Source organism: Metarhizium album (genome assembly GCF_000804445.1).
Source record: "Metarhizium album ARSEF 1941 chromosome Unknown scaffold_29, whole genome shotgun sequence".
Lineage (NCBI taxonomy): Eukaryota > Fungi > Ascomycota > Sordariomycetes > Hypocreales > Clavicipitaceae > Metarhizium > Metarhizium album.
This window is the reverse complement of record NW_024467603.1, coordinates 223,793-249,429: the sequence shown is the minus strand read 5'-3', so window position 1 is coordinate 249,429 and position 25,637 is coordinate 223,793. Positions and strand designations below refer to the sequence as shown.

Genomic DNA, 25,637 nt, shown 5'->3' with positions numbered 1-25,637 from the left:
CTGTCTGCCGGGACGAGATCAACCAGCTGATGAAATACAATGTCAAGGGAAGGCCTTGACCAGGTGGTACGTTGCATGCCAAAGGGGAGCTGGCCGGCCATCACTAACATTGAGCAACAGGTATCGTGGTACATTTGTACGGCTGTGGCGGTGCTCTTCGTGATTGCCCGCCTGTTCAGCCGTTACCACAGACTCGGGTCACTCTGCATTGACGATGGCCTCGTTACCTTGGCGGCATGCTGTCTTATTGGGGACTTGATCATCCAGCAGTACATGTGGAATCTGGGCATGGCCGAGATTCGCAAGGCGAGCCGACAAGATTTCATCCAGATAATGAAGGTAATCGACTTTGTGCAGCGATTCCACGGGGCGGCCGGCTGATTGTCTGGCGAGAGATACAGATGATTGTTCCAGGGTCGACTTTATACGTGACGTCATTGTGGGCGGTCAAGATCGCTATGGTTCTGTTCTACAAGAAGCTCGCAGCGCCAGGGACAAGACTCCAGACGATATACAACGTTGTTCTAGTCGCACTGGTTGCATTTTGGGGCGCCATCTTCTTCAACATCATCTTCCAGTGTTACCCTCACGACAGGAGATGGTCCAAGGACCCGAATTGTACGTATCTGGCCGACGTGCATTTCACAAATGGCTAACTGCCGGCAGACAAATGCGATCCGCGCCAAGGGTCAATTAATTATTGGTTAACGGTTCTCTGTGAGTGGAGCGGACCACGCGTGCTGTGGTGTTTGAACTGGGCTAACATGGCACTCTCCAGTAAACATCATGACCGACGTCATCAGTATGAACCCCCCCGGATTCCCACCTTGGTCAGGTAGAGACTCGTCCCGGCTGACCACCAACAGTTATTAGCTTGCCCATCTCGATGGTCCTGACGCTCCAGATGAAGCTGAAGCTGAAGCTAGGCGTCATTGCCATCTTCGCGCTCGGCGTTTTTGTCGTCATTGCAAGCAGTACGTGTTGTTTCCTGGACGCCAACACAGCGCGTGCCTGACGCAGATGAAGTTTTTCGAGCATACTATTCTAAGCGAAAGGAGACCATGCTCACCTGCACCGTCTCCATGGTTGAAACAGCGGTTGCCATCATTGCGTCCTGTCTTCCTCGTGCGTGTCCCCTGTACCCGACACAGGCATATATTCACACTGACCTGCGGCGCCCAGCCCTTCGTACATTGTTTATAGGCCCCGCTTCGCGCGTCGGCGCCAAATCCACCAGCGGACGTTACGAACTATCATCCGGTGGCGGCCGTCGATCCTGGGGAACGAATCGCGCACGCGGCACGACGGATGGACGGGGAGGCACGCGAACCAAGGCCAGCTCCTCCGAGGATGAGTTGGTCAATAACACAAGCACGCCATTTGCTTGCGGGAGTCCCTCGGCAAACGATGGGAACGGCGAGATCAAAGTAGACACAACCTTCCAAGTGCACTATGGCATCGACGACGAGGCTCGGGGCCAAGCGACAAAGCGCAGCGAATTTTGACCTCGGCATTCATGTAGCCGTAGTCTGGCCCCATCAGACAAGACACTAGACTTGTATTTAGCCGCATCGGTGCCCCCCTTTGTGTTGTTGAAACACCTGCATGTTTTCTCATCTGCCCGAGAGAAGCATTGCGCGCCTCGTCGACACGCTGCCTCGTCTTTCACCATGCGCCTCCACCGCGACAGGCCTGCTAGCCTCACTTCCTTGCCATTTATATGAGAGTGCTCCCCTAGTTGACCCGGTGCCGGTTGTCGTGACTGAGATTGTATGGGGGCGTCACTGCCTCGAGGAAAATGCGGGCCGTGCACATGTGCTGATGAAGCGCTTCGACTGCTTACGCCAGCTTGGTTTGCACATAGTTTTAAGACTCGATTCGAACTTTCGCAGAGCCTCACTTTATAAACACCCCCGGGCACGGCTCTGGCATCCAAAGTTTTACACCACCAACGGCAGTGATTCAAGGTCGTCTGGACCAACAGCAAAGCCAAGTTTCAACTCCACAAGGCGGGTTTGGTTGGTGCTTGTGGTGGCGGCGCAACCATAAGAATCGTAGGCTCTCATTAAAGAAGGGAATCACGGTTACCATTTACGCCTTGCTTCATAATTATCATTGCCAATTGGAATCGAAGTGGGCCATTTGTTACTTCAAGCCCCCTCGTGACATTACACGCGCACGTGCTGCAGCACCACAGTCCTGAGCCCTGTCCCGCCGCTCCCCATCAAACACAAGCGCAGACAAGCTGCTCAGGCAGCGGCGTAGCATTTCTGGATCAGCTCGCTGGCCCTGTGGGCAATGGCCGCGATGGGCGCCGTCGGATGGCCGCTGATTTGCTCGGGGAAGATGCTGGCGTCGACAACGCGGAGACGGCTGGTTCCGTGAACGCGGCACTCCACGTCAACCACGCTGCTGGATGGCGCCGGCCCCATCCTCGCGGAGCCGACGGGATGGTAGAGGGTGAATGCCCTCTCGACCAGGAAGCGCCCGAGCTGCTCGTCGGTGATGGCGTCAACGTCACTGCACGAATACGGCCACCAATACGAGGTTGTGTCGTCGTTGGTGGGGACGGGCTCCAGGTACTTTTGGAATGACGGGCTGCGCATAATCTTGAGACAGAGGCGAATACCGACTATCAGGACCTTGATGTCGTTGTCTTCCTCGTCGGTCAGGTAGCGGGGATCAATGATGGCTGGGTTTGGGGTCGGTCAGTCAGTACAGCTCCGGGGTAGGGTACGGGTACGGGTACGGGTACGGGCATGCGTGCCCTGACCCCCTCGATGGGACGGAACTTACGGTGGTCAAAGGCATTGGCGCTCTTGAGGCTGATGGTGCCGCTGCTCCGAGGCCGCAGGCCGATCGGGGCCAGACTGAAGACGTTGGCGTCGTCCAGAGGCCGCTCCTCGCCGTGGTGGATAAAGGCAATGGGGGCGCCTATAATCTCCACGTCGGGGGCCTTGTCGCCAGAGGTGTAGTCTTTGGGAGGGGTTGCGCCGGCCGAGGCAGGAAATTCGTATTCGAAGCTCCTGACAAATGCCGCGGCCTCGCCGACATTGCTGGTCAGGGGGCCGGTGCCGAACAGCAACCATTGCACCAGGGCCGGGATGGCCTTGATGTCGTTGTTGAGGTAGTCGAGGGTGGAGCCCTTCTTGGCCTTGCACAAGACGCCGTTGCTGCAAAGGTGGTCCTTGAGCTGCCTGCCGACGTTGTCGTTGGCGACAAGGCGAGAAATGGAGTGCTTTTGCAGCTCCTCGGCCGGACCAATGCCGCTAAGCATGAGCGTCTGAGGCGTGTTGACAGCGCCGGCAGAGAGAATCACCTCTCGCCTGGCGTGGACCTGGTAGCGCTCGCCGCCTTCAGACACTTGAAACTCGACGCCGATGGCCGCGGGCTTGGGGTTGTTGATTCGATCAAACAAGACCCGCGTGACGTGGGCGCCGCAGGCCACATACAGGTTGGGCCGGCGCAGCACCTCGGGGGTCAAGAAGGCCGTGGCAAGGGAGGATCTCTGGCCCTTGGTGTCGATGAAGGTCATGAGTCGGGTGACGCCAAGGCTGCCGTCGGCGGTGTTGATGTCGCTGTTGGGAGGAATCCCCGCATCGTCGCAGGCGGGGATGAAGCCGTCGTCGACGATGTGCGACAGCCAGGAGTAGCCCGTGTGCCACTGGCCGGTGCGGCCGCGGTTCGCAGCGTCGATGGCTGGGCGGGCCGAGTTGGGCGTGAACCTTTCGACGCATCGAAAGTGCGGAGCGAGATCTGAGTGTCCCCAGCCCGTGCAGCCGTGGACCGAAACCCACTCGTCAAAGTCGGAGGGCGAGCAGTGGTGGTATATCATGGCATTCATGGACGACGAGCCACCGATGATGCGCCCGCGCGGCCAGTACAGTCGGCGGGAGGCCACGGCCGGCTGCTCGACGGTGTAGTAGTCCCAGTCATGCTCGCTGTGGAACAGCTTGGAGAACATGAGCGGGACCTTGGACTCGAGCACCTTGGTGTTGTCGCCGCCAGCCTCGAGCACGAGAACGGACACGTGCTCGTCCTCGGACAGCTTGCTGGCGAGGACGCACCCGGCCGCACCGGCGCCGACGATGACTGCGGGCGGTCAGCCTGGAGCCTACTTGAGTAGTTACCCTACCACTGGCACGGCACTGCACGTCACGTCACGTCTCGTCACGTCTCGTCACGTCACGTCACGTCGCCGACGGCGCAACTCACCGTAGTCGTAGCCGGGCAGGGCTCGCCCAGCGGCAGCGGCCGTCACGGGGGGGCCAGAACGCGGCTGCAGCGCGGCATAGTGGAGGGGGTGGTGCAGGGGGTTGGCGTGTCGGCGACCCATTTGATGCGCCGTATTCCGTACCGTGCGTTGGATGCGTGCGTCGAATTATGACAAGATACAAGATGGCCCGGAGTGCAACGAAGCATATCAAGGAGTCTGGCTTGGCAAGGGGACAAAATGGCACAAGCCGCCGCAGCTTTATACGGAGTCACGGATCGAGTTGCCTCCCCACCTCTGCCGAGGGCTCGCTCGTGGCCCGTCCGGGGCGGGGGCAACTGGAGGGGCCGGTCAGCTAGTGCCCCCGACCCCAGGTTTGATCTACTAGTGTTGGTCGCTATGCTCGGCAGTGCAGCCAGACTCGGCGCTGTTTTGGCAGTCTGGACTCTCCGACCCGGGTGGTTAGGGAATTCTCATTTCGTCTCGCTGCTTTCGACTTCGACTGCATACAGCACACGCCTCTTTTCACCGGATGGCTACCGAGTACGGAGTAGTGGCTCGGCAATGAGCATCACCCAGGGGCTAGACTTGATAACTCACGTGTCAATCGCCACGTCATATCAATCAACCCCTGGTCCGAGCGGAGAACGGTCATGCTCCATCCAATCCATCCACCTCGAGCATCGTGTCCGGCCGTGTCCGTCCTGGACGAGTCGTCCCCGATCGCGACAAGCCTGCTGTGTCTCGCCATCTTTGGACGTTTGCATCCCGGAGCGAGAACGCGATAGCTTCTGCTGAGAGGCGCGGCGGGGCGGCGCACCAACCTGACCAAGTACGGGGTGTTGCTGACCCGAATAGGACGACGGTACACGGACAACGGTTCTCTTTGGCAACATTGTCCAGGTTGGAGACGGCCAAAGGACGGGACCCGAATTCATTCGTCCTCGCACCATGGTTGGGTAAGCCTTCAAGCTCACGTTGCAGACACCACCCATGTTGCCGTTTGCTGCGATTGGCTTGCCATAGTTGCATCGCGACATGCGGCGCTCGACGTGGCCACCCAGTTGAAGACACCGTGATTCTGGGCCATTTGCAGCCATGTTGATGATTTCGTGCCCGCCGCTCCGTAATGTAGACGGCAGTGCTGGGGGTTAGGGTTGGCGCCGGCAGGCAAGAGGCACGTCGACTCTGCAGCGCCGCCGCCTCTGAAAACTAGCCATCCCCTCTGGTATGTCAAGGACCGCCGTTGAAGCCAACAGAGCGTCCGGGCGACGGGGAGCAGTCATTCATTTATACCGGTGTAACCTGTGCCTCCCTCCAATGTAACCATGCCATTTCAGGACAGCATCGACCGTGGGTGGCCCCACCGGGCTTCCAAGGCTTCCAAACGGCGTTGCTGTGGCTTCGGCATGGCTCCAGCTCTCTTCAGCCCCTCTTACCTGGATCTTAGCTGGATACCTCCCTCCCGGCCGAGGGCAACGTTGTCGACCCTGCCAAGCTCACGTGGTGCCACGAGGGCGGCGGCGTTCATCACTCATCATCGGAGGTGGACATTTTGGGCAACTCGACAGTCAAGCGTTAGCTGGAGATGAGATGATGGATGGCTGCCGTCAGTCACCAACGGACCAGGATAGGTCAGTCAGTACGGAGTACGGCGTCCATATGGACGGGAGGAGTTCGACCCGCTACCTAGGTACTTAAGTAAGTGCCCAAGGTCGTTACTTCCCCACGATTCACGATTCACGATTCACGATTTACGCCTTGTGCCTTACCGCTCGCCACATCAGCGCCCTTCGCTTGGGCTCGAGACTTCGTCCCACACTGACTCCTTCTCCTCTGCTGTGTGCGCCCAACGACGACGCCGACGCGCACCAGACCAACACCTCCACGGACAGCAATGTCTACAGACAAGAACCCGGCCGGCGCAACCGTGCCTGCGCCGGCCATCGAAGCTGCCGACCATGGCGACGCCGCCGCCCACCAAGATGCGCCCGTCAATCTCCCAGCAGGATGGAGGTACAGGCAACGCCGCATATTTGGCGTCGCCATCCCGTGGTATGCCTCGCCCCAGACCCAGCTCATCATGGTGTCTTTTGTCTGCTTCCTGTGCCCCGGCATGTTCAACGCTTTCGGAGGCATGGGAGGAGGTGGTAAAACCGACGCGACCCTCGCCGACAACATGGTAAGCCGGCCAGCCCACACGACGCGTCCTTACCCTAGCGGCGGTTGCTGACGGACACTGGCCCGATTGCACAGAACACGGCGCTGTACAGTGCCTTCGCCGTCTTTGGTTTCTTCGGCGGCACCTTTATCAACAAGCTCGGCGTCAAGTACACCCTGGCCTTTGGAGGCGTCGGCTACTGCGTCTACGCCGCCAGCTTGCTCGCCTCTGTCCACGCTGATGTCTCTGGCTTCAACCTCTTTGCCGGCGTTTTCCTCGGCATCTGCGCCGGTCTCCTCTGGACCGCCCAGGGCACCATCATGATTTCCTATCCCCGCGAACACGAAAAGGGCCACTATTTCGCCTGGTTTTGGGGCATCTTCAACATGGGTGCTGTCATTGGTAGTTTGGTAAGAGCTTCCGCACGTCGCACTGCCGTTGTAAAACCACTGACTCGGCCCGTGACAAGATTCCGCTCGGAGAGAACATCAACGTCAAGGTCAACGCCACCGTCACCGACGGCACCTACATCGGCTTCATCGTCCTCATGTTCTGCGGTGCCGTCCTCGCCCTCATGCTTTGCAACGCCAATGACATTGTCCGATACGATGGCAGCCGCGTCATCCTCAAGAAGAACCCCAGCTGGCAGAGCGAGCTTCTCGGGCTTTGGGAAACCTTGCGATTCGAACCCATGGTTGTGCTTCTGTTCCCCATGTTCTTCTCCTCCAACTGGTTCTACGTCTACCAGCAAAACGCCGTCAACGGGGCGCGCTTCACGACGCGCACCAAGGCCCTCAACAGCCTTCTGTACTACCTTGCCCAGATCGTCGCTGCTTGGATCACCGGCCTTCTTGTCGACGTCCAGGGCGTGCGCCGATCCGTTCGTGCCAGAATTACTTGGGTCGTTCTGTTGGCCTTCACCTTTGCCCTCTGGGGTGGCGGCTACGTCTACCAGAAAGGCTACACGCGCGAAACCGTCAACGTCGAGTTGAACCCGGGATATGAGCCGACCGACTGGACTTCACCTGGATATGTCGGCCCCATGTTCTTGTACATCTTTTACGGCTTCTACGACGCGGCCTGGCAGGCATGCATTTACTGGCAAGTCGCTTGCTCGCCTCAAGCCGTGCCGGCAGCTGACTCGACTCTTAGGTACATGGGGGCTCTCTCCAACTCTGGCCGTCGTTTGGCCAACTACGTCGGCTTTTACAAAGGCATACAGTCCGTTGGTGCGGCCGTCATGAACAACCTGGATGCTCGCAAGCTTTCCTTCATGAAGGAATTTATCAGCAACTGGGTCTTGCTCGGAGCCTCTCTGCTTATCGCTGCCCCAGCCATCTTTCTCAAGATCCCTGACCACGTCGAGGTCGAGGACGATCTCAAGGGTACAGACGAAACTGTGGAGGACGTCCTCCCTGTTGCCCACGGTCATTCCGAAAAGGCCGCGGCTTAGAGCCAAGGACAAGCTATTTCCTCGCCATCCATGCAAAAGGTAGTTCGCCAGCCAGCAAGCCAGATCGTGTCTTGTATCTTTTTTGGAGTAACGTTGCCTTGGCGTCACAACAGGTTGTATTCTTCTTTTGTACTGTAGTAGGGGTCACTACTAGCTTGCCTCCATGTACCAGATGTATTTTTTATTTCTCTATTTCACACATTGCGCTCCAGCACGTTCTGTATCGCCTTGTCACTGCGACAGCTTGTATTGAAACCAATTCATGAGCATTGAACCATGTCTGCATTCACATGAGTCCTGCCAAAGCTGGACACGAGGGGACGATTTTAGTATCGCCGCATACTCTGCCAGGCTCGTCTTGATGAACGTAGCCCTGGCAGCCCCTAGATGATGGTGACACAAGGGCAATGATCAGGGCAAGGCCACAAGCTGGGTCTCGTGTCATCCACACATGTAGAGAACCAAACCTTGAATACCAAAGCGTGTTGTACATTGAATTGAGTCGGACGTCGCTCCAAGTCCTCGACACAAGGGTGGCAAACGTTGCGTCTGTTCACAAGGGAGGGCCATCCACATTTCATGGGCATTGCACGAGAAATCCGCCAGATGGAATGTGGTAAACACGGCCGCGACAGACTTGGCCGCTGCAACAAGCGCCCTTGCAAATGCTCCTAATGGGAAGGGTTCCGATGCCAAGTCGACAGTGGCTGGCATCCAAACGTCTGCCACCAAGAACATTGCCCGTGATCCCAACTGGGGATGCGTTTGGCATGGTTGGTAGGTTAGAGCTCAAGTTAGGGTCATGTATAAGCGGGTTAGTTAAACGTGGTGTGTGTGAGAGTTGGCCAAGTCAAATGCAGGTTAAAGAAAGCCATCGATGGACTTCGGAAAAGAATGTTGTCTTGTGGTGACTGCGAATGTCTAAAATGACTAACCCCCACAAGGCCCTATTTCCATCTCTACATACATTCTTAACGACGGGCCTTGTTCAAAGCTACATTCTATATGAAACTTGGTTCAAGAGACGTAAAGCACATCGGCAAATACATCAACCAAAGTGCTGCCAGACTTTCCGTATCTTGGCCCTCGAATTTCTCCTCAACACAAGTACCCCTCAATGGTACCGCCTAGCATCTTCATAGCAGGACCCGGGTCCATGAGGCTGAAGTGGTTGACATCATCAACGACGCGAATAGTAAGCTGCGTCTTCCCAAGTATCGTCTTCCAGCCGCTGGCAGAGAAATCCGTCCTGTTATTCAGCAGCCACAACATCTCGCGAGGATCGTCCGGGCGCATTTCAGGACGCGGTCCGTTGGGGTCTTTGCAAACGCCATCGCGTGCATACACCAGGAGTGTTGGGGGGGCATCCGGCAACGCCGTGGGTTCATAGTCATCGAGAATGCGGATAAACTCACGAAAGTGCGAGCGCAGCCACTCAGGCATCTTGTTACGCCCGCCCCCAAAGATTCCAACAGAGTCAAAGAAGTCATACATCCTCTCTGGCGGATTCTGCAGGCCAATTGGATTTGGTGATTCCAGTAGAATAAGCTTGTCCACAGTCTGTCCGGACTTTCGGAGGACGCGCGCGGCTTCAACCGCGATGATGCCGCCGGCGGACCAGCCGCCAATGGCGAAAGGAACACGGCCGCCGGCGTTGGGCTTGTTCCTTTGGCCGAGCAGTCGCTGGATCTCAATGACATACTTTTCGGCGAGCGCTGCCATGTCGATATTCAGGCGCGTCATTTCTTCGGCGGTTTTACGCCAAGGACAATTGAGGCCGTAAACAGCAACCCCCCTGCCCATGCTCCGCGCCAGGGCGGCGTAGGAGGAGGCTGAGCCCGAGCCGTCTGGTAGTAGGAACAAGAGAGATGTTGCCGTCTCTGCGGACCCCGACAAGAGGATGGAAGTCGCGTGCGGTGGTGACGAAAGATCCGGGCGGTAACTTTCCAAGCACTGATCGTCCCGAGAAGATGCTTGATTGTACGACTGGGCTTTCTCTCGTTTGTCCTTCCTTTCGTTTAACCCAAGTGAGCCAAGAACGGCCCCTTCGACCTCTTGGAGCGTGGTGTAGTTTGCGAAGAGGTCTCGAGGTACCGAGTCACCAAAGGTCTCGGTGATCTTGGCCATGATTGTGAGAGAAAGTATTGAATCAATTCCAATGTCTGCGAGAGATGTCGAGGGTCTCAAGTCGCCAAGCGACACACCTGTTTCCTCGGCTATAGCACTCCTGAAGATCCCCAGTGTTTCCTTCTTTGGATCACCGAGGTCACCAGAGACATCGGGGTCCAGTTCAGATACTGGGGTGGTAATATCAGTGTAGCTGCTGAGGGGAGAGTCACACCGTGAATCGGGCGTTGGCGTATCCTCATCTGAATCGGGTGTTCGGGCTCCAAGCAAGGCCTCTAGACTACCGACCGTTGGGCAATCTACAAATAGAGATGGTGAGAGGTCTGCCTTCAATTCTTCACGGGCTCTCGCTAGAATTGTGAGTGAAAGGAGAGAGTCAACCCCGAGATTAGCAAACTCGCTCTCCGGCTGGAGCTCGACCGGGGAGAGCCCAACTTCCTCGCAAATGATGGCCAAGACTTTGTCGAGAAGGGAGGATGACGGCTTGGGTTTGCCCCTTGACTGAAAGGCTGTCTCTTTTGATGCTTTCTGAAGCTTTTGCTCCAGGACACTGGCTGCTTTCGCGCGGCTCCCAGAGGCGCCATGCGTTTGAGATGGTGCGCCAGTTGACGCGGTCAAGGTTGAGGTCTTGCGAGGCAGGACATGATCAAGGACTTGGCGCGGGACTCCTTGGAACTGTAAAGCAGGCTTGTTAGCATCTCTCAGCTCAAAATTCGAATTCCATCGCCGCTGGCCGCCAAAAGCTTGGACCAACATAATCGAGGGTGATGTTACCTTTACTCCTTCAACAATGGCCACGATCCGCCCGTCATGAAGGACATACGTGTCGCCCTCGTACATGGTCTTGTCAGCTCGCTGCATTCGGTTGTACGCGTAATATGTTTTGGCTCGGTCCAACTTGTCTGCGATTCGCAGCCGCTCCCATCCGTGGTTGATGAAGACTTGTTTCTTGCTTTCGACGGCATCATTGCCATTCATGATGAAGCCTGCGATGCCTCCGAGGCTATCGATCCAGTGCGGGTTTACCACAAAGCCGTTGTCGGCAATCTGGAAATTGACAGTCGAGACTGCTTCGAGCCTTTCGCTGTCTAGCACGACCTCCTCCATACCCTGGTACTGCTTGCTATACTCTACCACCGCCCCGAATAGCTTGTACACCATTCCGCGCTTCATCTTGTGGCTGTTGCCACCATGGATGCCCTGGTTCAAGGCCTCTATGCGGGACATGATCAAGTGAGAATTGCGCTTCCAGTTATCCATCCAACGCTGCTCAGGAACAACCCGCACTTCGAGCTTGGCGTGCGACGTTGTACGCTCGCCTCGGCTATTGACGCTGAAGATGGACATGGTGATCAGGTTCTCGCTCCACGCGGCCGCTGCAGAAGCGCGGAACAAATGCTCGGTTTCTGCGGGTTGAGCAATGAGAGGCGCATCGACCTTGACGTCTGCCACGTCGAGGCCGGTCGTCGAAGCCGACAATCCTGGGCCTTGAAGCATGTATTGTGCCACCGTCAAGGCAACATCTGCGTAGAGGGACTAAATCAAGCACGTTTAGTACAATACAGGAAACGAGGACGTTAACGGAGGGCTTACCGAAGGGCAGAGCTGAGTCCCGTTAACCACGTGGCCTTGAAAGACGGGCAACAGCTTCTCGTTGAATACGTCCGACTCCACAAGCAGTGACGACTTTTCCTTGCCATGATGAGCCTCGATGACCCTCTGAACCGAGGGCGACAAATATTCATACTGCGGCACGTTGGGCGCGCCCAGTGTTGGCCGAGGAGCGCCATCTCCGCCCGTTGCGGGCACAAGACCTTCGCCCTTGGCCAGGCAGAAGTCATTCCTATACTGGATCCAGTAGTTTTTCAAGTCCCAAGAGTACCTTGGCAGCTCGACGACCTTGTGTGAGTACGGAAAGTGTCGATGGTATTCGTTCCAGGCGATGTCGAATCCTGCCGTGTACAGACTCTCGAGTGACGAAACCAATGACTTGTATGCATCGACGTTCTTCCGCAGCGACGGCAAGGTGGTGGATTCGGCTCCAAGAGTGCCTTTTATCATACCACTGCACGTGGGATGGGCTCCAATTTCCAGCCAAATGGTGCGCTCGTTGACCAAACCATCGTCCCTGGCCGCCTCGAGAGCGCCCTGGTAGTCGACGGTGGCGCGACAGGCACGGACGAGGTAGGACGCGTCAAACACGCCAATCTCTCCGGCATGGACCACTCTGGACTCCAGGGGGGAGACTATGGGAATCGTAGGAGCACTGTACGTGATCCCTCGAGATGCGGCGACTTTGAACGGGGCAAGAATGGGCTCGACATGAGCCGAGTGAAAGGCATATGGAAGCTCTAATCGGACAGTCTCAAGTCCCGCCGCGGCAGCCTCGCCCTCGGCGCGAGAAATGTTCTCGGCCAGACCACTTACTACGTGACCTGTCGGCTGATTGATACATGCCAACTCGCATCCGGTACTGCTCATCAACCGCTTGACAAGGTTGGAGGGAGCCTTGACTGCAAGCATGGCGTTGGTGCCGGGGACGCAATGTTGCTCCAGCAGAGCTGCCCGGTGGCCAACAAGGTAGATGGTGTCTGCCGCGCTCGCGACTCCCGCGGCATACATGGCGGCGTACTCTCCGAGGCTATGGCCGATTACTGCGGCGGGAGTCAGGCCCCAGCTGCACCAGAGCTCAAAGAGAGCCATCTGCACGCAGGTGATGGCGAGCTGCGAGACCATGGCGCTGACGTCCTTGGCGTTCTCTACAGACTGGCTGCCGTCGACGAGTCCGATGAAGGGGGGAAACCCTTGATCTTGTGCGAGGCGATTCATGCGCAGGATGCTTGAGCGAAAGGCGGCGTGTGTCAAGTACAACGACTTGCCCAGCCCGGAGTACAGCGTGCCTTGGCCAGTGAATGCGTACACCAGCTTTGGAAGCCTGACAACAGGTGGAATCGGCTTGATGACTGCCGGACTCATTGTTGACAGCTTCGTCTTAATGCTGGACTGAATGGACGCCATGTCCGAGCCTGACACGGTGATCCTGTAGTTGTGATGCGTGCGGCGCGCCGTCGTAGTGTACGAGAGACGAGAGACTGGAATCTCGGGGTGCTCTTGGAGCCACGAAGAAAGCGCTGTGAGGTTGCCGAGCAGAGAGGTCTTTGATTTTGCCGTCACTGCAACCAAATGCACAGGTCTCGGGTCTTGCTCAGCCCCCGGTGCCTCGGTCTCGCGGGGGGCGTCCTCCAACAAGACGGCCGTGTTCCCGCCGGCGGCGCTGAAGTTGTTCAGGAAGACGGAACGTTTACCGGAAACACTGTCTTCTCTTCGCCAGGGGGTTGGGCTGAGCGCAATGTGCACGCCACGCTCGGAGAGGTCCAACGGGTAGTTGTGGTTGATGCGCGTCTTGATGCCGCAATGTGGTGGAATCTCATTCTTCTTCATCATCATGAGCACCTTTATCAGCGACGAGACCCCGGATGCCGATTCGGCGTGTCCGATGTTTGCCTTGGCAGAGCCTATATAGAGAGGCCTAGGGGGCTCCAAGCGCGTCCGCTTCGTTTCCGGTACAAATACGGACAGGACAGAGTTCATCTCTGTAAAGTCTCCTGCCTGGGTGCCCGTCCCATGCATCTCGATGTAGCCAATGTCAAGAGGGTCAACGTTTGCGTATCTCATGATTCGTCGAAAGACGCTTGCTTGGTCCCCCTCGTGTGGGCGAGTAATGCTGTCGGTCTGGCCGCAGTGGTTGGTGTTGGTCCCAACAATGACGCCGAATATCGGGTCATGATCTGCCTCGGCATCTTCCAGTCGCTTCAGGATTACTGATCCCACGGCGTCGGCGCGACAGTAGCCGCTGGCCTCGTCATCAAACGGGTTGCAGTTCCCTAGCAACGTTAGACAAAGCCTCATCGCGGGGGTATCAGCCCGGCCTCCTCGACAGACGTCAGACATACCAGTCGTCGAAAGAAAGTGGCCACGGTCTAGACCGGCAAAGTTGTCGGGATTTGTGAGGACATTGGTGCCGCCAGCAATAGCAGTATCGCATTCACCCCTCCAGAGGTAGCTGCAAGCAGTCTGGATGGCAGCAAAGCTCGACGAGCAAGCTGTGTCGATGCTCAAGCTAGGGCCGGAGAATCGGAAGAAGTAACTAGACCGAGGAGAGAGGTTAACTTTATCACGAAAAGGCCCGGCCTTGACGAGCTCTCACCTAATACGCCCGGGTACAAAGGCACGGTTGCCCCCGGGGATGAAATACGTATCGACATCCTGGCCACTGTTCACCTCACGCCAGTCGTCGCTGGTGGTGCCAAAAAAGACGCCGACCCTGTCCTGTTGCGTGCTCGGGGTGCGGTTTCGCACGAGGCCGGCCATTTCGATAGCTTCTAGGGTCGTCGTGATGGCCAGCCGCTGTGCTGGATCGGTATTCTCTGCTTCTCGCGGCGACATGTGGAAAAACTGGGCATCAAACACTCCTGGCTCTTGGATGAAACAGCCAAACTTGACGCGGCTGGTGTTTTTGCGCTTGCCCGTGGCATCGTAGTGTGTTTCCCAGTCAAAGCGATCGGCTGGAATCTCGCGGTGGACATCTCGTCCAGCACGCAGGAGTTCCCAGAAAGCTTCGTTGGAAGCAGCATCAGGGAATCGACCCGAGTAGCCGATGATGGCAATCTTGGAGTTTGCAAAGCTGCCCGAAGGGCTGGCCGGTCGGTTTTGGGGCTGTGCCACGTGCTCAACCTTGACTCGGATGCCATTATCAACTGCCAAGGCACTGCTGAGCATCGATGCGGCGTGGCTTGAGAATGACATGATGGAGCATTCCTGTGTCTGCGTGTCGGCCAGCAGGGAGCGACATGAGGACACGACCGACTCCCAGCGGACGGGTTGCCGCAGAGTCTCGCTCACCACAAGACGAAGAAGCTCTTCAAATGAGGGGACTTTGACGACCTCTCCCGTAGATGATGACAAGAATGGTATCCCCGGAACTCGCGGCGCTGCCGAGTTTGCGACCTGGCTCACAATCATGTCCACGTCCGCCTCGTCGAACAAGCTCGGTGCATGGAAGGGCGACTGGATATCAAGGTACCGTGACCGCAGTCTGCCGGACGCCTTGGAGAGGAAGCCATGCAGTGACGACGGCGGACCGCTTATTGTGGTTGATTGATCCGGTGTTGTGGCACTGACGTAGAGCCTGGATTGCCCACGGTTCGACTAGGTGAAACGGTCAGTCATTCAGGGTTCAGGGTTTCCGAGGGGAGAGAAACAAAACAAAACCGTACATCAGGCGTGCCCATCTCCTCCAACAGCTGCCCGACCGACTCGTTGGCATCTCTTGGTTTCACAGCAGCGGACCATGATGCTGTTTCCGAGGTTTGGCGTGGCGCCAAATCTTGACCTGCCAACCACGAGCAAAGCGCCGTCCGAAACGCAGCGAGAGACGCTTCAACGGCAACTGGAATCAACTCTGATAGTGTCTGGGAGCAGCTGATGGCGGCGGCTGCGAAGCCTCCCGTGCAGGGCCCAATGATGCAAGTCCCCCTGGGCGAGGGATACGGCTCGGAATTGCTTCCATATTTTCTGCGAGGCAAGTTAGCACCTCTAGATCAAACGTGTACCTGCGGCCCGTCGTCCAAGGCCTCTTACACAATGAATTGCGCAATCTCATAAACACACAAGGTAAAGAATCGCAACACTGGCGCGCCTTGGGTACTTTCGAGCCAGGAGACGAGGTCAATGAGGGTTGTAAAGCGAGGGAACAGGTCTTGTTGCCGAAGTGGTAGGTTGCCTATGAGCCTCCGGAGGGACAGGCCGACTTGCTCAAGGAAGCAAGACAGAAGTGGATCGGTCTTGATGTGCAGCAGACGTCTCAGTTCCTCCTCGAAGCCGGACGTAGACAAGTCGCCAAATAGAAGCACCTCATAATGCCGAGGAGCAACGTTACGAGGTGCGGAATGCGTGCCGAGGGCCATGGTGGAAATGAGCATGGAAGCCCCTTGTGCAATTTACAAATGGTGTAAATCACACAGTCTCTCTCGACCCTAAACTTGGCTCCAAGTCGAGGGCCTCTTTTGTGTGCTGAGGCGGCGCCGCTCGAATTCGCTTATATTCGTGCGCGGGTACGTGAAGCGTCGTGTCTGTAAGCACTCGGGCTCCGTCTTCCGAGGCCAGGAGGCTGACGCCGAGCCGGACCCCCGACAACCCTCGCTGTTGGTCATGGCACGGTGAACCTGGCTGACAGGATTGTCTCCGAGGGAAATAACGTCCAAGGCTTGCTTCGGGGTGTCCTGGCCGACGGTCCAGTTCGTCATCAAAGGATAAGTGGCCTCTGCCCCAAGCCCTCCCAGATTGTGGTTCTCCAGCCAACATCTCCCACTGCCTGTTCAACCACATACGTGTTGCTCGCCGTAAGCCAAACACAGAAATATTCTTCACCTCGCTTGATTCAGCATCTCCTTGTCTGTCCGCCACGATGGCTGGAACCCTCCAATCAAGGCAGCTTTATGCCATCACCATATTTGGGTACAAGAAGGAGGGCATGGACGAGAAAGAATATCACGACTACGTCAGCAAAAACCATGCCGGCCATCTCAAGGCTTTGCTTGCCAAGAACGATATTGTTTCATACACCATGGTAAGCCCAGAATCTAGTAGTCCGGCCCGTGGATGCGATTTTTTTCGCACCTACAACCCGAGCTGAGCCATCGAGACTGGCGACTGACCGTGGCGTACTGCGTGCGATGTAGCAACATAATACTACGGAGACAAGGGCGCTGCTACAACAAATTCACCCCGGTCTCCCCACTGAGAAGCAGGCCGACTGCGACATGGTCGTTCAGATTGTCTTCAGGGATATTCAGGACTACCTACGAGTGCGCCAGGATCCGCACTGGCTTAATGTAGTCAACCCAGATCACGTCAACTTTGCTGATGGCAAGAGGACCAAGTTTGCGACTGGTTGGTACGAGGTCCATGTGACGGACGGTGTGGTGGTTTCTCAATGAGCCATTCGGTAGAGCAAAGTAAACATAGTCTGGGATTGATCATGCATCTCCGACGGCTATTCTGCCACTTGAATACCACGTTAGATTTGAAGCCCAAGATAGATGCTGTTGCTCTTATCTTGTGGATGCTTGAGCCATTTCCAACCTCTGCTCTTGGCCTACATGTTTGTGTACAATTCCATGGCGACCTCACTCGCCAGCAAGCTGTATCTGCCACAATCCACGGCAGCTGTGCGAACTATACTGCTCGGAGTATTCCACCTTGAAATTTGGACATGCTTCTTTCAACAATGCCATCCATTCAGTTGATGTTCGTTGCTTCGCGTTGTGCATCGTCATGAGTGTTACATCCCGTCTTCGGAATGCCCTCTCTACATGAGGCTCAAACGTTCCCCAGGCTGGCGAGACCAAGTCGCAGACGAGAAGCGTCGGGTGACCAGGGGACTCGAGCACAGGAATAAAGCTCCTTAGCAGCTTGACGCAGCTATCATCGTCGTGACACCACATTGCGCTGCGCACAAGGAACACAAGAGGTGCAGTGCCGTCATGACCGCTTTTGGTGTGCTCCGTAATAGAACGAGTCAAGAACAGTTCCCGCTGGTGGAATGTCACTCTCTCCGAGAGGTCTTCCCGGAGGATTTCCTTGCCTTTGCTCAAAGCAGTGGCAGACGGATCCTGCACTTGGACATGGAGATTTGGAAAAGCATCGGCGAGATCCACGGCAAAGGAACCTGTCTTTCCAGCGACATCCACAACTAGACATCCTTGGTCCTCGCAAAGGTTGGGTCGGCCACGGAACCAGTCCATTATCATGCCATTGCCTGGGTCGAGTGCTTTCAAGGCCGTCAGCTACAGTGACCCGGTCGCCCAAGCAGTCAGGAAATTCTTACCCTTCGAGACGCTCTCCATGGCCTTGGCGAAGCGTTGGCCCTTTTCCGGATGTTGAGCATGCCACTCGTACATGGACTTGCCCCATCTGTGCAGGAAAATCAGTCGGCCGTAGTTGTACAACTTTTCAATTTCCTTACGCATATTCAAAGGCCGACTGCCCTGCCCAAAACGGACTCGGGCGCCTCAAAGAATCAGCCAAGTGAGCGCTGGCAACTCTCGTTTCATAGAGCCTGTACAGCGAGAATGGATAATTGGTCAACTGAGCTCGTTCGTCGCTCACGGAGCCGTGGCGGACTCACTGGAACGCGATAAAGGACTTGAATCCCTCGTCTGTCACCAACTCTTCCGAAACGGCTGTATGTGCGAACACGCCATCGTCGACCTCCTTGAGGATACCGGAACAGGCGGCAAGTCGACAGATGCGTAGCAGTTTGTCCGCAGGCAAGGCTGCCTGCTCGGCGAGTTCACCAATGTTGGCAACCCCGTGGAGAGGAATAGTCTCCAACACTCCATATTCAAGCAGGGTGTACAGGGCGCCAAATTCCCAATTTGTCGACACGTATTCATGCAGAAAGCCATGGGGACCCTGCAGTAGCTTGTCCAATTGTTGAGTCAGACCATTGATAGCCGATCGAAGCTCTTCAATGGGCCCCGTGTGCGTAGTCCAGAGCTTGGTACGCGCACCAACATCGAGACTCGGGGGGCTGATGGACTCCCTCGACAGGTATTCAACGAGGTTCTTGGCGTGCAAGTGGATTTGCTCGGTGACGCAAAGAAGCTCACTCTTATTGGCAAGGCTCATTTTCTCTTCGGTGAGTGGTCAAAGTTACTTTTCCCAGGGCGGTTCGATTGGAACGAGGAAAGGACGGGCACCAGGGGAAGGGAAGACTGAGTAATAGAATAGGAAATGTCTGGCGAGTGAGATTCTGGGTCAGTCTGCCTCGTGTCTTGCCGAAGCTAACGAAATCCTCCCGCCACTTTCAGCCCTTTGTTCCCCCAAGTAGTTCAAATACTGATGCAGCCCGAGCTCCGGCGAGCCACAATGACTGTCCTCGAGATGACATTGCTGCGGGTCTCGGCCTCCGAGACGAAACCGCTGGCGATTGAGGCGACGGAGTCGGCCTTTGCTGATGCATGCAAGCCTCGGACACGGGTCCAATACCGTCTGAACAGCAGAGATCGGCACAATTACTGCTTTGCTGACACCTTAAAATAGCTGAAACAGTTGCTCCACAGAAAAAGACTCCTTCTGGGCGTTTTCCAACGCACGCACGTCGTGCATTTGTGTACGACCCTGATGCGAACGACACGTGGGAATATGCAATGCAATCGAGTGCCGACGTCGTTGATCCCGTGAAGCATTCAGCTATAGTATAGTCTCGTGGGAATTCTATAAGAAGATTCTGTCCGCTCGGCCGTAAGAGAGAGCAGAGTCTAGAAAAAAAATAGACATTGAATTACACACAGAATTCCTTGGGTCCAAGTTTCCATCTTTTTGTTCCCCATCATCGCTCGCTTGTAGACACAAAGCTTCATCATGTTTCCCCCTTCAGCTCGGCCCACTCGTGGACTTGGGTTCTTGGTGAAGCTGCTGTCGGCGTTGGCAGCATCCACCATCGCCCACGCTCACAGTGTGATCCATAGGGACGTTGCCATCATCGGCGGTGGCGCATCAGGATTATACGCTGCCCTGCGTCTGCGTCAGATGAACCATTCCGTCGTCGTAGTAGAGAGCAGGCCCGAGTTTGGAGGTCATACGGCGTCATACACCGTCCCAGGCACCAACACTCACATCAACTACGGAGCACAGGGCTATGGCGGGGATGACGAGGCCATCAAGCGCTTCTTTGGATTCTACAACATCCCCATTGAGCTGGTGAAACTGAGCGAGGTGGGATTCGGCAACACGCGCCACGTTGACTTTGCAGCGTCGACGGAGCTTCCTGACTTCCGGCCAGACAATAACCTCACCATATTCTCTCAACAAGTTCACAAGTACCCGCGACTCTCATTAGACACAAAGCTCCCAACCCCGGTCCCTGAGGACCTGACGTTGCCGTTTCGTGACTTTGTCGCCAAGTACGGCATCCAGTCCAACATATACAGTCTTTTCTTTCAGACCGAGGGCCTGGGTGACCTCTTGAGTCAAACAACTTACTACGTGTTCAAGTATCTCAACCCGGACTATCTTGATGGCCAGCTACCCACATCCCCTGTGTTCTATGTCACCAAAAATGGGTTCAATCAGGAGATTTACCTGAAAGCCCAGGCCGACTTTGGCGCCGACGCACTGGTCTCCTCCAGGGTCACCAGTGCTGTCCGGAACGGCAGCGGCGTCGTTCTGACCGTCAGGACTCCTTCGGGTCAGAAGATAATCAGAGCCTCCAAGCTGCTGGTCACCATGCCGCCAACCCTCGCAAACATGCGTCATCTTGGCCTCGACCGTCACGAGCACAACATCTTTTCCCGTTTCCAAGCACACGGCTGGTACGTGGGCCTGGTAAAGGCCGAAGGGTTTGCCGACAGGGACGAGTTTGTCAACGCCAACTCGGACAGTTCAAACTACAATCTTCCCCAACTGCCAGCATTGTATCAGATCTCGCCCACGGCCGTAAAGGGCATATACCTCGTCCGCTACGGTTCATACGGTTACATGAATGAGCAAGACATAAAGAGCGACATTGTCGCCACAGTCGAACGCGTGCGCCTTGCCGTCCTACCCAGCACGGCTGGTCTGCCTCCAGTGACCTTGCTGGCATACTCCAGCCATTATCCCTTCAGTTTGTACGTCAGTCCCTCTGACATATCGGGCGGCTTCTACAACCGTCTCGATGGACTGCAGGGCCACAGAGACACGTGGTACACGGGCGCTGCCTTTAGCTCTCATACGGCCGCGCACGTGTGGAGTTTTACTGAACGTCTTCTCCCTCGCCTGTTTCCGGAATCGAACATGACGAGGATGTATTGATGCGCCGCTGGACGGAGGTCAGATGTCTTGAGAAGAGTAGTAGAGGTTTTTGCACGAATGTAAAGGCAATGTACAGAGTGTATTATGTGTCATATCATAAGCGTAGAAAGAATGGGATAGACAGATACTTGCTGTACTTTTAGACTTGTGGACGGGAATAGATGAGGAATTGCACATCTTTGCAAATTCGTTCGCCTGAACCCCAGAGATCGTGACCCTGGACCAAGTGTTTCTTCTCTGAAAAGATTCTTATATTAAATAAAGTCCCAACATTTAGTTCGACGCTTGATCCGCACTTGTGACAGCGAGTACGCCTAAGCCTTTGCTACTAATGGGATACTATAGGAAAAGGAGGTCCTTTCCCGCTCGCAGCCAACCATACCTCGTAGCTGCGTATGCACAAAGCCTGCAGGCATCGCGACATGTGTCAAGGGCAGTGATGACTAGGCTTGCGATGGGTTTATTCTGTTCAGGCTAGCATTCAGGTTTGGGGGCAAGTTTATTCCAAGAAACCTGGGCCCTAAAGCCGCAATATCTATATATATTGGCTGTATACCGTAATATCCCAAGGCATTCATCCTTCCTCGGGCTGCGTTCTATTTCGGCGTCCCACCTCCGAGCCATCATAAGTCGTGACCATGTTGTGTAACCCATGTTGACTCGCTTGGCTGGGATGTTGAGTCGGTCAATCCTTGTTGCATGATGCCTCACTGACTCGAGGCAACAACAAGGCTGGAGGCGAGATGGGCTGGAACCACAAGGCGTCAGGGTCTCGATGCCTCGTCCTCTAAGCGAGGTTACACAAGCACTGGTCATCGTGTATATATAGAGCTCGTCAGTCGGGACTTCAAGGCAAGCCACCCAAGGACCTTTTTGAATACGGTACAAGATATCTTGGTACAGAGTTGTTTCTGCTCTAAGCTCTCTTTTCTGTCGACCCCTTTGCACGTAGGACAACACATCCCGGACCATGGATCTTTCAAGATGACGACGATTTGAGTGAAGCGTATATTGCATCGAATTGTCCCAAGTCTATTGCATTGTTTTTATTTTGTGCAACCGTCCATGCTCGTTCCCTCCTCCGCCTCCCCTGTATGCCCCCCCCATTAGGGACAACTTTTGCAAAATCCCCTTCCGTCGAGAACTTGAAGAGTTTCAGGATTGAGATTGTGAGTGCGCTTCGCTACGTTTCTTGACCCCCATGAACCAGTACAAGTTTCCAAACGGCGGCAGAACTTTGGTCTGGCCGAAATGAAAAGTCCAGTCGCTGACGTCTAGACCTTGCTGCTCTTGCTCTGCGACCATGGCTCTGATTTCTTTGCCGGATCTTGTGCGGATGCAAGAGACATAGCCGTCCCAGGCGAAGAACAGGGGCACTATGGGAATAATGTAGGTGAATATAACGTGCATGGGAGACCACCAAAACCACAACAGGGTCGTGATGATGGGAGACAGGATAACAATGGACGTGTTGAGCAAGGCAGGCAGGCTGCGCTGAGTCATCTCGAGTATCCTGCGAAGACATTGTCAGATACAAGCGAGTCTTGGCTTGGCTTTACAGTCGGGTAGCGGACAGCCATTGACGTCTGGGACGGGCTTACACAAACGCATCAGAGCCCTTGATGGACGACCTCAGGATCTTGGCAGCCTGGCCGTCGTCGAAGTGGTGAAAACAGAGATTGAAGAGGCGGCACTCAAGCGTCTCGTCGTCGACGTAGCGGGTGGCGGTTGTGGCGTCGATGGGCCTGTCCGTGTATGAAATGTTTTCGGAGGCCGAAGCGATTTTCTTCCACGCCGCCCAATCAGGATACAAGTCTGCCAACAAGAACTTGACGGGCCTTCCGCCGGACGTAGGTACCAGCGCGTTGAGGTTCTTCTCTAGCATGGGCGTTGGGCCGCCGGCCCCCGCGCAAGCGTCGACGAAGGTGTAGGCGCTGGGCTTGACGGGCAACTTGGACAGGATGATGTCGCAAGCCTGGGCGGCGGTGGAGCTTTTTTTACCTGGTCCGACAGTGTTCCACATCTGGTGAAGAGACCGGTGGGAATATTCTCGGAGCCATGACGGGCACCATGGCATGTCCTCAATTTCGAACAGCTGGAAGCGGGGAAACAGAGCCATGGCAGGGGATATCGAGGCCGGGAGATGGGATCAGATGGAGGGAATGGATTCTTCTATCTTCTAGAAAAGCCCTTCAGTGCTTGACAGGGGCGGCGTTGGGAACTGTTTGGAACCAGGCGCTCATGTGTTATTATATACGCCTCGTCGGGAACGCGCGGCGACGAGGACACGACAGAGGCGCAAAACAATTGCAGTCGTCGCCTTGGGTCCACTCGAAGACTGCGACCAAGCGGCTTGGTCACTAGCAGTAATCGTGCCGGGCCCCAGTAATCATCGTGCTCGGCCGGCGTGCCTTGAAGCAGACGCCCTCCGGTTCCTGCATCGTCGCCCCCGACGTGGGTCGCCTTGTCCGGAAGCCGAGGACCGTGATGGTGCTCCCTTTCCCACGACCACGATTATCCCGAATTGTACGACAGGGGCTGAGTTATGCCGCTTGAAATTTTGACGCAAAGTCACTCCGGTGAGCCCTTATTTTCCATTGGCGACTGCCGTGGGTGTCCTGCCGGCTCGTGACAGCGCATGCCGGCTGAACAAATGCATTGTCTGCGTTACTAAGCGGCGACTCGGCATCGCACACAATACATATACAGGGAATCCCATCCTTGGCACGTACTTGAAGGCTTTAGCCCTAGGCTTGGACCGCAAGACCTAACGCAATCCAGTAATGTCCGCACGAATCATGGACGCCTCGGCGATGCCTGTATTTGGCTCTCGCCTCAACGCCGTGACGGCCATCGCCCTCGGCCTTCTCTCCATCTTTGTTGTGTCCGTCGTCCAGCAATATCTTTGCTGGCGTCGGATGCCTCCCGGCCCGCGACCGCTGCCGCTGATGGGCAATATCCACCAGATTCCGCGTTCCTATCCATGGCGGGGATACGCCGACATGTTCAAGCGATATGGACCGCTTGTCACGATGCAGTTTGGACCCCAAAAGGCAGTCATGATTGGGTCGGTAGAGGTGGCTCGCGATCTCCTGGACAAGCGCAACTCCATCTACAGTTCCCGCCCGCGCGTCCCCATGATACAGGAGTGCATCTCGAGGAATTTCCGCATTCTGTTTCTGCCCTACGGCTGCCAGTGGCGGACATACCACAAGCTGCACGCATCCGTGCTCAACGTGCGCGTGTCGGATGCCTACCGTCCTCTTCACGATTTGGAGAGCCGCCAGTTGCTGCTGGACCTGTCCGAGGCCGATGCCGGGGAGCGCTTTGCCTTTCATTTCTTCCGCTACTCGGCGAGCCTCATTTACAGCCTTGCTTATGGGATCAGGCTCCCAAAGGGGGATGAGCCGGAAGTCAAAGTCGCGTACCAAGTCATGGAGGAGCTGAGCCAGGTGTTGCTGCAAACCTGGGCCGTCGACATCCTGCCTTGGATCAACGTGCTTCCCAGAGTGCTGGCACCGTGGAAGCGCATTGCTGACAGAATGCACGACTTCGAGTCGTCGTTTCTTGGGGGCCTCGCGGCATCCGCGCAGCAGAAACCGGGATGGAACTGGTCGAAAAACATGCTCACGATGAAGGAGAGCAAGAACATGTCGCGTACGGAGCTCGGTTACATCTTGGGGGTTCTCTACGAAGCCGGCAGCGACACCACGGCGATTGCGCTTTCAGTCTTTGTGATGGCCATGATTCTGTATCCCGGTGTCGCACGCAAGGCGCAGAGGGAGCTCGACCAGGTGGTTGGCCCGGACCGGATGCCAACTTTTGATGACTTGGATCGCCTCCCATACATCCACGCCATCGTCAAGGAAACGCTTCGCTGGCGTCCAGTCATACCCGGTGGGATCCCTCACGCCGTCACGGAGGATGACGAGTACAAGGGTTACCACATTCCCAAAGGATCCATGATTATCCCAAATCTCTGGGCCATGGCCATGGATGAGCGGCTGTTCAAGCAGGCTGAGCGTTTTATCCCCGAGCGTTGGATTGAGAACCCTGCCCTACCCCTATTCCCCTTTGGCTTTGGGCGTAGAGTGTGTCCAGGTACGTGTCCATCTGTTGTTCAGGCGCACAGCGCCCTTTCTGATCATACGTGCTTCTAGGACAGCATGTCGGCAAAAACTCGCTGCTGATCAACACGGCGCGAATGTTGTGGGCGTACGACTTCGAACATGCATACGAAGTGCGAGACGGGGTCAAGGTCCAATGCCCCGTCGATGCCATGGCGTTTACCAACGCTTTTAATTCGCAGCCCCTTCCTTTCAAGGCTGCCATCATTCAGCGTAGCGGGAATGTCCGCGAGGTCATGCAGCGTGAATGGGATTTGACCGAAAAGGATCATCTCGTCCACTTGGAGCATCTGCAGGCCAAAATGGAAAACATGGCAAGGCACAATGACCAAGCCGCCGAAGACAAGTAATCGTTCAAGTCGGTGTACCTTGACCGAAGCTGTTCGCCCTGGCATAGTTTCTCCCCCAGACCCAATACCTATGCAGCGGCTGCAAGAGGCAGACGATCGTGGCTGTGACGACGCCCGCGGTGCTTATCTGCGACAAATCTTGGAGAGTCAAATTTGAATGGAGATGGAAACAGAAAGAGCTAGCGGAGTCAAATTAGTGAAATTATCTGACGGCATTTATACAGCGCAATTTGTGTGCCGGACTAACTGGACGTGGAAGTTGTGACAAGGCCTCGTCTGCAGCAGCGCAAGAGGGCTTGGAGCAGTTTAGCTCCATTCGCACATGACACGCACGCTTGTTTATTCAAGT

At 55.9% G+C, this 25,637-nt stretch overlaps 9 protein-coding genes across 9 annotated transcripts; 5 read left to right on the top strand and 4 right to left on the bottom strand.

The window, feature by feature from the left end:
- Positions 1-39: 39 nt before the first annotated feature.
- On the top strand, positions 40-1,505 carry MAM_07313 (uncharacterized protein; the record flags this gene model as incomplete). The annotated part of the gene is made up of 7 exons (XM_040826111.1): positions 40-66; positions 121-339; positions 396-618; positions 667-717; positions 779-802; positions 867-974; positions 1,027-1,505. 7 exons carry the CDS (start codon positions 40-42, stop codon positions 1,503-1,505), a joined length of 1,131 nt encoding a protein of 376 aa, XP_040675960.1.
- A 744-nt stretch (positions 1,506-2,249) lies between these two features.
- On the bottom strand, positions 2,250-4,336 carry MAM_07312 (Glucose-methanol-choline oxidoreductase; the record flags this gene model as incomplete). Its single annotated transcript, XM_040826110.1, has 3 exons — positions 2,250-2,692; positions 2,797-4,092; positions 4,216-4,336. The coding sequence occupies 3 exons, from the start codon at positions 4,334-4,336 to the stop codon at positions 2,250-2,252; spliced, it is 1,860 nt and encodes a 619-aa protein (XP_040675959.1).
- Positions 4,337-6,110: 1,774 nt separating this feature from the next.
- Positions 6,111-7,827, top strand: MAM_07311 (DUF895 domain membrane protein; the record flags this gene model as incomplete). Its single annotated transcript, XM_040826109.1, has 3 exons — positions 6,111-6,395; positions 6,470-6,784; positions 6,844-7,827. 3 exons carry the CDS (start codon positions 6,111-6,113, stop codon positions 7,825-7,827), a joined length of 1,584 nt encoding a protein of 527 aa, XP_040675958.1.
- Positions 7,828-8,925: 1,098 nt separating this feature from the next.
- MAM_07310 (polyketide synthase) lies at positions 8,926-15,920 on the bottom strand (the record flags this gene model as incomplete). Its single annotated transcript, XM_040826108.1, has 6 exons — positions 8,926-11,490; positions 11,548-13,838; positions 13,908-14,101; positions 14,162-15,162; positions 15,231-15,528; positions 15,595-15,920. The coding sequence occupies 6 exons, from the start codon at positions 15,918-15,920 to the stop codon at positions 8,926-8,928; spliced, it is 6,675 nt and encodes a 2,224-aa protein (XP_040675957.1).
- A 500-nt stretch (positions 15,921-16,420) lies between these two features.
- Positions 16,421-16,952, top strand: MAM_07309 (Dimeric alpha-beta barrel; the record flags this gene model as incomplete). The annotated part of the gene is made up of 2 exons (XM_040826107.1): positions 16,421-16,582; positions 16,695-16,952. 2 exons carry the CDS (start codon positions 16,421-16,423, stop codon positions 16,950-16,952), a joined length of 420 nt encoding a protein of 139 aa, XP_040675956.1.
- A 189-nt stretch (positions 16,953-17,141) lies between these two features.
- On the bottom strand, positions 17,142-18,645 carry MAM_07308 (O-methyltransferase, family 2; the record flags this gene model as incomplete). The annotated part of the gene is made up of 3 exons (XM_040826106.1): positions 17,142-17,785; positions 17,843-17,928; positions 18,143-18,645. 3 exons carry the CDS (start codon positions 18,643-18,645, stop codon positions 17,142-17,144), a joined length of 1,233 nt encoding a protein of 410 aa, XP_040675955.1.
- A 735-nt stretch (positions 18,646-19,380) lies between these two features.
- MAM_07307 (FAD dependent oxidoreductase family protein) lies at positions 19,381-20,811 on the top strand (the record flags this gene model as incomplete). Its single annotated transcript, XM_040826105.1, has 1 exon — positions 19,381-20,811. One exon carries the CDS (start codon positions 19,381-19,383, stop codon positions 20,809-20,811), a length of 1,431 nt encoding a protein of 476 aa, XP_040675954.1.
- A 1,155-nt stretch (positions 20,812-21,966) lies between these two features.
- On the bottom strand, positions 21,967-22,930 carry MAM_07306 (uncharacterized protein; the record flags this gene model as incomplete). Its single annotated transcript, XM_040826104.1, has 2 exons — positions 21,967-22,324; positions 22,413-22,930. 2 exons carry the CDS (start codon positions 22,928-22,930, stop codon positions 21,967-21,969), a joined length of 876 nt encoding a protein of 291 aa, XP_040675953.1.
- A 679-nt stretch (positions 22,931-23,609) lies between these two features.
- On the top strand, positions 23,610-25,288 carry MAM_07305 (Cytochrome P450; the record flags this gene model as incomplete). Its single annotated transcript, XM_040826103.1, has 2 exons — positions 23,610-24,912; positions 24,972-25,288. The coding sequence occupies 2 exons, from the start codon at positions 23,610-23,612 to the stop codon at positions 25,286-25,288; spliced, it is 1,620 nt and encodes a 539-aa protein (XP_040675952.1).
- Positions 25,289-25,637: the final 349 nt, after the last annotated feature.